General features: G+C 33.0%; 1 protein-coding gene across 1 annotated transcript; it reads right to left on the bottom strand.

Moving 5' to 3' along the window:
• Window positions 1–8,239: 8,239 nt before the first annotated feature.
• On the bottom strand, window positions 8,240–9,150 carry LOC107058526 (50S ribosomal protein L13, chloroplastic-like). Its single transcript, XM_015304345.1, has 2 exons — window positions 8,960–9,150; window positions 8,240–8,368 (listed from the first exon to the last, which is right to left on the bottom strand). Exons 1-2 carry the CDS (start codon window positions 9,107–9,109, stop codon window positions 8,240–8,242), a joined length of 279 nt encoding a protein of 92 aa, XP_015159831.1. The 5' UTR covers window positions 9,110–9,150.
• Between the last annotated feature and the right edge of the window lie 15 nt (window positions 9,151–9,165).

Genomic DNA, 9,165 nt, shown 5'->3' with positions numbered 1-9,165 from the left:
TAGAAACTAAAGATGATAATATATATATATATATATATATATATATATCAACCTATGGGAGAAAATATCAATTCATAAGGCAAAGCATTAATTCAATCAATTATAAAACGAGAAATATTTTGCTGACAATTGTTGCTTCAATGACTGAAATATTAGAGTGAACCACTAATTCTATTTTTAAAATTAAAGCTAAAACCATCATAAATTAACTCCATGTCAACCTAATAAGAACAAAAATACAGATATCTACTCAAAACAAAGATGTAGACATTAATCTTAAACTGGTCTAGGGAACAGATGCACGACCATGTCTCGCAATTAGAAGATTGAGGAAATCAATTTGTCATTTGTGCACAAAGAGAGACAAATACTCATATAAAGTGGAAAGAAAAGTGTTGTTCTAACAAATTCTCATACACAGCAACATTAAAACAACAAAATGTATGTAAATGGTTTTAAAGATTAACAAGAAACAGCAACTCTAAAACAATGGAATGGGTTTAAAGATTAACAAGAATCAGCAACTCTACAAAAAAGGAATGGGTATAAAGATTAACAAGAAACAGCAACTCTAAAACAATGGAATGGGTTTAAAGATTAACAAGAAACAGTCACTCTACAAAAATGGAAATGGAATGGGTATAAAGAATAACAAGAAACAACAATTCTAGAACAATGGAATGTATGTAAACGGATTTAAAGATGAACAAGAAGCAGATACAACTGGGCCGTTCAGATTTTTACTGTTTCAAGTGGACTAAGTCTTAATACAAATACAAGATTCTAAAACCAAGAAAGCCACCATGAATCAACCATAGAAACAACATGCAAACTGATCCCAAATAAGGGATCAGAAATACTCCAATCACATAACAAGGGGATAAAAATGGGTCAAACAAAAACAATTAAAACCTCGAAACCATAAAGAAAACCCTAAGCAACTCTCAAATATTGACTAAGCCTTTATACAGATTTCTTTCTACAAGATTCTAAAGAAAGAAAACCAAGAAAAGATGGCCATGAATCAACCATAGAAACAACATCTGAATACTCCAATCACAGATAAAAATGGTACAAACAAGAAGTTTAATCGAACGAAGGAAGAAAAGAAAGATGAGATTGAGATGAATACCTTAGCTGATTCCCAACTCCAACGGCTCTGGCGCTTCGTAGCTGATGCCCACACAAGCAAAGAAGAAGAAGAATTCGCCTCTGCTCTCTTTCCTTTCTTCAGTTTACAGCTTTATATTTCAACGTTCTCTTTTCCAAATTCCAGTTGGGCTTAAATGATAGATCCGCTGTCGGAACGAGATTTTTGAAATTTTCTTGAATATGCGGCGAAGAGAAGACGGCGGGACTTGTGGGTATGGGGAAATGGGTGTTTGATTTTGAAGAGATGAGAAAGGGAAAGCGGAGGTTTTGGGGTTAAAGGGGAAGTGAGAAGTGTGTGGTGACTGGCGTAGGAGAATAGGAGTCGAAGGCTTGAGATTTGGGGAATTTTATTTGTAGCAAGTATACACAGGGTTTTAGGTTGGGGTGTGTATCGGTCGGTTCGGTTCGGTTATAAGTATTATCGGTTCGGTTTATCGGTTTTCGGTTTTTAAATATGCTAAACCGATAATCAAACCAATAAGATATTTGTTATCGGTTTTCGGTTTATCGGTTTTCGGTCTTTAACGGTTCGGTTTTCGGTTTAATCAATAAGAAAATGCTTTCAAAATATATGACTTATCCAATAATTTGACGCGATACGCATACATCGAAATAATCATTCCAAACGGGACAACAAGGACCAACTTGTTGTATTTTGGTCATCACAACAAAGACTTGGTTAATTTTCGATCACCATAATATATAAAACGAGGTCCCCTTTATGCAATAAAGAGAATCAAATAAAACCAAATCATAGAAAAAAGTCAAAACAGTGTAGCAAATGAGGTCATGCTTATGGTAACTAAATGAAGTTCTTACGTTATTTAAAAAAAAAAACCTAAAGGTTAAATAACTAAAAGTAGAGAGGAGAGTTAATTGTTAAGTAGTGTTAATTATTACGTAGGGTTTTATATTTTTAGTCTAATATACTACTAATTATATTAATATATTTTTTAATATATTATATATATGTATAACTAAAAATTAAAATAGTAAATTATTATATTCTTAATGGGTTATCGGTTAACCCAATAACCCAATATTAAAAACCAATAACGAACCGATAACCCAATAAAATTTTTTTGTAAAACCATTAAATAACCGTTATCCCAATAACCCAATAACAATAAACCAATAACACTTTTTTCGGTTCGATTTATCGGTCGGTTCGGTTTTTGCACACCCCTAGTTTTAGGCTCGCCAAATGTTTCCTAACATAAAACCCCGCCCATGTCCGAAAGAATTGCACTCGCTAATTGCCATTGCATGTTACCGAGTCGGGTCGATGTTCACTACCACCAATTTTGAAAAAAAAAATTGGTCGGATTTGAAGTTTAGTCATTGTTCCAAATGTAATTACTAGAAATTAATTACTTTTCAACATGAAGATGATATTTGAATAAAAATATTTTTAGCGTCCACAAATAATTTATGTGTCATTTTTAAAAAAATTCTCCGTTTAAAAAATGTATTCAAAATAAATAAATAAATTTATACATATTTAGAATAATAGAAAATTACATTTCGTAGAAAATTTTAACTTTCATCAATGACTTTAAAATATCGAAAAATATGATTTTCAAAAAAAATCAAAATTTTAATTTTTCCAAAAAATATAAAAATCAACAAAAATATATAAAAACAACTTTAAATTTTTTCATCTCTCACCAATGACTTTAAAAAAAATTAAAATGTATGTTTTCGAAAAAAAATCACAATTTTATTTTTTTCGTAAATGACCGAAAAAACAAGACATATATTTTTTGGTGAATGTCCAAAAAATATTGAAATCAAGAAAAATATCAAAAACACCAAAAAAAAGAAAAAATTGGCTTGCATCAATGACTTTAAAATATCGAAAATAATGGTTTTACAAAAAAATCAAAATTTTATTTTTTCGTAAATATCCGAAAAATGTACTCACGACGGGTTGTAGTCGCGACAACAAAGAGATTGAGTTTCAACCACCACTTTCCGCGACGTTTGTCGAGGTAGACTCACATATAGGCCAGTCGCGTGCTCAGGGCGCATGGGAGGCCAGCTTCCACCTCGCGCGATACCTTGTGAGGGGCGATGCGATGAGTGACGCTAAAAAATTCCAAAATAATGATTTTAACAAATGTAAAATTTTATTTTTTTCGTAAATTCCCGGAAAATAACAAAAATCAAGAAAAAATATAAAACATACCTCAAAAAAATATTCGCCTTGCACCACTAACTTTAAAATCTCAAAAATAATAGTTTTCAAAAACAATAAAAATATTATTTTTTCGTAAATGCACGAAAAAATATAAAAATAAAGAAAAATATAAGAATAATATAAAAACACTTCAAAAAAAATTGACTTGCACCAATGACTTTAAAATATCAAAAATAATGATATTCAAGAAAAAATTCAAAAATTTATTTTTTTACTAAAATATCCAAAAATATATATATTAAAATAAAGGAAAAATATATTAAAATATCAAAACACCTCAAAAAAAATTTACTTGCATCAATGACTTTAAAATATCGAAAATAAGGATTTTCAATAGAGAGAGTTGAGTTTCCACCCATAGTGACACCTCGCGAGGGGCGACGCGATGCGTGACACTCAAAAATGTCAAAAATATTGATTTTAACAAAATAATTTATTTATTTTTCATAAATGTCCGGAAAATAAAAAAATCAAGTAAAATATAAAATACACCTCAAAAAATATTTCGCTTGCACCAATGACTTTAAAATATTAAAAATAATGGATTTCAAATGCCCGACAAATATAAAAATTAAGAAAAATAGAAAGAAAATATAAGAACACTTCAAAAAAATTGACTTGCACCAATGACTTTAAATTATCGAAATTAATGGTTTTCGAGAAAAAGATAAAATTTTATTTTTTTCATAAATATTTGAAAAATATAAAAATCAAGAAAAATATATAAAAATATGAATAAACCTAAAAAAAAATTTGACTTGAACCAATGACTTTAAAATATGGACATTAATGATTTTCAAAAACAAATCAAATTTTTTTTCCGTAAATGTCTGAACCCTCTCTATCGAAGTGATGCCTTCAATATCAATACAAAGCTATTACAAGTTAGATAACAGCCATCCTATCAAAGGCTATTACTCCCTCCGTCCCATTTTATATAAGTTAGTTTGACTCGGTATGACGTTTAAGAAAGAAAAGAAGACTTTTAAAATTTATGGTCTAAAATAAGTGATAAATATCTGTGTGACTTAATACAGAAACGTGTTATTATTTTTTAAACAAAAAGTAAATCATATAAACTAGGGAGTACCATTTTTATTAACAAAAAAAATCCAATGGTTGAACTAGATAGGTAGTTAAGAATTTAAGAACCTATTACATATAGTCATATACCAATTTCAAGCTACTTGATAATTTTAATTATATACACAAACACACAACACCCCCCTCCCCACCCACACACACCTCCCTTGGCAAACCCCTCTTGAAAAATATTGGCTATAACTTACATGTAATGGTTTAAGTGAAGTATATTCTGCTATGGCCCATATGGACTTAAGTATGTGCATATCTTGTTCATGATGTTATGTCTCTAAGAACCTTGTTGTTCAAGTTGTACTGTTTTTATCTCATGTTCTTGATCAAGATTTTCATTATCTTGTCATTATTTGGCTGTGTGACTATTTCAGAATCAGAGTCAGAGTCATGGTTTGTGCAACAATATGTAAGACAAGCTCAGAGGAAATTTGAGTTGAAAACCAACAAGTTTTGGGAGTATGATGAGCAATCCAACAGTTGGTTACAAGTGGATTTGCCTTATGATTTAGTTTCTTGTTTCAATGATAATTGTACAAAAGTCAATAGAATTGATCAGACTAATCAAGAACCTGAAAAAGATGAGATCTTTACTAAAAGTTAAGAATGAGGGAAGTTCTTATACATATCTTCCTTTGAGAAAAAGAGTTTCTTTAACAAAAGTGTCTGAAGCATCTACCTGGATCACTGGTGTAAGTGGATCAATCTATGAAAGATTTTGGAATGGATTGTAGTGGGTTGTAGCACCTCATGATTTGTCAATATCAGCAGGGTATGCAGTTTCTGTTTTCATGGTCAATCAGACAATTCTTGCTCTATCAGAATCAGGATATATCAATATCTATCAGGTAACCTTTTGAACATTCATATAAACATGTAAGGTAATCATTGAACTATCTGATAAGGGGTGCCTTGAATATAGAAAGGCTTAATGAAATATTGTTAAGGAAGTGCAAAGAGATAATAAGAATGAAAAATGAATTAACTATATGGTTGGATCAGGGTGTCACGTTCCAACACAATTTTTATTGGATCGGGGTGTCACGTTCCAACACAGTATTATTAGATCGGGTGTCACGTTCCGACACAGTAACATTAAAGGAGAAGATATTGAATTAACTTAATGCACTCAATCTCAAAGAATTCATATCTCAAATGAGTGTGGTATGGAGGCATGGGTCTTCGTATGTGTGCTTGATATTGTGATTGATTGCGTACTTGCTTCCGTTGTCACTTGTTCATGTTGTTTGTTGCTTGCCACCTGCTAAGTGTCATAGTTGAATTTATACTATTATTTAGTGCATTAGTTTCTATTTTGGGTTGACCGATGATACCTACTCAGTACGTGTTCCTTGACCCCTACTTGTGTTTTCTTTGTTTTCTTTTGTGGAGTGCAACAAGTGTACCATCGACTTCAACTCGCCCTCAGCTCTAGCCAGTCTCCAGCACATCAGATTTCAGGGTGAGCTATTCCTTCTAGCTCATGCTGGATTCTCTCAGTCATGGCGTGATGTCCTTAAATTTCGGACACAGACCATCTTATTTACTTTTTTTTGTGTCTTTAATACTCTTACACTTGGTATTTTGAGAACAGATGTCCTTGATGTGATGACTTTCAGATTTTGGGGATAATGAGTGTTAGACTTTAGAGGTTTATTTGATTGGTTACTTTAATAAGTTTTGAGCTTCCGCATTATTGTTGTTAGTCGTAGTTGAATTATTGATATATGTTGGGATTTGGATTCCTTGGTTCGCCCACTTAGGAGGTTAAGTGTGGGTGTCACTCCCGACTCGTTTGGGGTCGTGACAGCTGCAGCTTGCAAGTAGCGTCAATTATCCTCATGTAAAGACACATGCCTCTTCTTGTGATCCCTAATCTCATCTTACCTTTCTTTTAGTTACTGGTCATCTACGAGCACAGAGTTGCAGTCCAAGGCTTTGTATGGTGTATCAATTCTTTTGATCAGTGGGGTGTGGAGCTATGAAAGACATTTCTAAGAGAATGCCTTAAAATTGAGTAATTGAACATTCTATGATTATTAATCTAATACTGAGTTACCTTGTTTATTAATGTCCTTTGCAGTCTCTAGCGACTCAAGTTAGAAAGCAACTTCATGCATCTCGAAAGAAAGGAGAGTTGAAGTCTTCAATTTCAGCATCAAAACGTTGATAATAGGATATCTCGAGGTATGATATGATTTTGTTAGACCAAAAATGGAAAAACTTGAGTTCTCAAATCCTGGCTTTTCCCAGCAAATTACCCAGATTGTTGCATGGAAGTTCTTCTTTCACTTTTGGAAATGCTACTTTAGAAAATGAAATTCACATTTCCAAGCTTATATGGAAAGGAAAAGAAAATTAAAAAAAAGTGGAGTTAGTTTTTTTTTTTTTTTTTTAAAAGTAAAACAGGCAACATTCAGACATGTTAACGTGTTTCAATTCTTAGGCAATACGAAACAATTTTCATCCAAAGAATCTTTATACTGAAGTCATTTAATTCCTTCATGGGACGCTGCATTGAGCTCCCATTAAAACTTCTCTCTGGCCTCTTTTGGTTAACTCTTTTATGCTTAAGTTCAATTTTTAAGCTATCTTTTTCTGGACATTAATTTCAAGAAGATTATTTCTATGTATTCTAGATTGCTTTCATGGGCATTGACCCCTGATTAATCGTGAGTTTGTAAAACATAACTCTCTCTATTTTCCCTGACTTCTGATGCCATGGGCAAGTGTAAGAGTTCCTTCCATGTAAGTTGGCAACAATATGGTGGTACAAACATATTGGATAGTGGTTATAGCGCTATTCTTAGGGGCCGGACCAAGGATGTCTCTGGAATTACAACGCCACATTGCATATGAGATAGATTTATATCGTATCAGCCAAAAACACTGACCAAACACGCGATAAATGTAATTCCAAATTTTATACTAGGACTAGGACCAAAAGACCCATTAGAGCCTAAGCCTTGACAACCCACCAATGGGTTCATTGCTTTTTTATGATAAGTAGTTTATTTCATAATTTTGATGTGCTATTGAGTCCTTAACAATTGGAGAGTATATTCATTGGAGGTTCACTAGAGTTTTTTTTTTCCGACAACTCTTCTACCAAATATATGAGGAATGTTACAGATCGGATTTCATGACCATTGTTTAACGACGGCCTCAACTTCACTACCAAGCAAAATGAACAAATTTCAATCAATCAGTTTTGAAGTTACATAAAAGTTTTGGTGTTGTATGGTCACTCATCTTGACAAACATATCGCTGCAGTTGTATGCATTTATTTCTGGTTTCATCTGTAAAAATAATGGTCTTTTAACTTGCAAGTTGGTGTCAGTCTGTGAAAGTGAACAGAGTATTAACCTAATTGTGACAAAAAAAAATCTACTGAAAACAGGTGCGGAAGTGAATTTCAAGTCATTTTTTGAATCTTCACTTTCCATCACAAAATGTTGAACTTTTACTTCTTTTCCAAAAAAACACAATTCTGATTCTAGCTCTCACCATGTCAGCATGGAACTTAGAATGCCAAGTTGAATAACTTATAAAACCTCAAACACAAGGACGAGGAAAAACCACCGAAGAAATATTCATTAGAACTGAAACCTAGAGAACATCAATGGCTTAGAAAAGGTGTAGACAAATAAATTTGTACTGGAAAACCTCTACAAAAAACATACAAAAGAAAAGCAGGAGCCTAGGTACAATATTGCCGTTCAAATATGAAGTTAAGCAGACAACTTAAAAGAGTATCAACAGCCAAAAATGAGAGCTGCTCCGCGGTGGAATCACTTGGAGTTCACCGCTGCTTCTGTATCCTCTCGTCTCAAATGGCGCAATGCAACAGGTTTCTGTGCCACATGAGGATGTTCAGCACCTTTATACACCTTAAGATGTGTAAATAGTTGCCTACCAAGCTGCATAAACAGAAAATTGAATCATTTTAGAATGTGGAGTATATAAAATGTAAAAAATGCAGAAAATCTTTTTTCTACTGATTGTAACCAGTGATTCAAGGCAAAGCAAGTGCAATCACCACCAATTCCGAGATCCAATAAATGACCTTGTCAATTTCATTTGAGTGAGGGCTACATGCACACGATAAAGAAAACCAGAAGCATGAGAAGACACCGTTGCGTAATTCACATGTGCCTTGATTTAGAAGTGTAAACAATAGCCATACAACCATCCATTCGAAGAAGTAATACTCTTTTATGCACAGGCTATCTAGGATTTAAAATCATTAGTTCCAAGTGGGGTTGGTTTATATGTGTGTGTAGAAATAAATATTACACACACACACACAAGTATATTGTAAGTTCCATGGATGCTACCGCTATGGGAGATGAGAGTTATTAATGGAGTCCCTAATAACTGATAAGTGATGCTTCGTCCCCAACATTATATGTAAATTGCCAAACATCTTCTTTAGGTTAATCAACATAATTAAGAAAACTCATATAGGTCTAGCATGGAATGAAACAACACAAATAGTAAAGCATACTGACCCTCCCTTTGGGAAGCATGCCACGGACAGCATGCTCAATGATTCTTTCAGGAATTCTCTGTTGCAGTTGATCAAAAGTCTCCACTGCCGGAGTGCCTCCTATAAAGTTTTTGGCTCCTCTTCTTCCCAGATACAGCAACCTTCTCAGCATTAACCTTTTGGTGTTCAAGTAAAAACAGAATTGCTCAGATATAAAATTGCAGACTA

Source organism: Solanum tuberosum, unplaced genomic scaffold (genome assembly GCF_000226075.1).
Source record: "Solanum tuberosum cultivar DM 1-3 516 R44 unplaced genomic scaffold, SolTub_3.0 scf00539, whole genome shotgun sequence".
NCBI classification, from domain to species: domain Eukaryota; kingdom Viridiplantae; phylum Streptophyta; class Magnoliopsida; order Solanales; family Solanaceae; genus Solanum; species Solanum tuberosum.
The sequence above is the reverse complement of the archived record's forward strand: the minus strand, read 5'-3'. Positions and strand labels throughout refer to the sequence as shown.

What these genes read in the sequence shown, in the direction of transcription:
- LOC107058526 (XM_015304345.1), bottom strand. Translation starts at nt 9,109, where the DNA reads ATGCTGAGAAGGTTGCTGTATCTGGGAAGAAGAGGAGCCAAAAACTTT. An exon ending in GCATGCTTCCCAAAGGGAGG is followed by an intron (nt 8,369 to 8,959) that starts GTCAGTATGCTT and finishes CTGTTTATGCAG; the next exon opens with CTTGGTAGGCAACTATTTAC.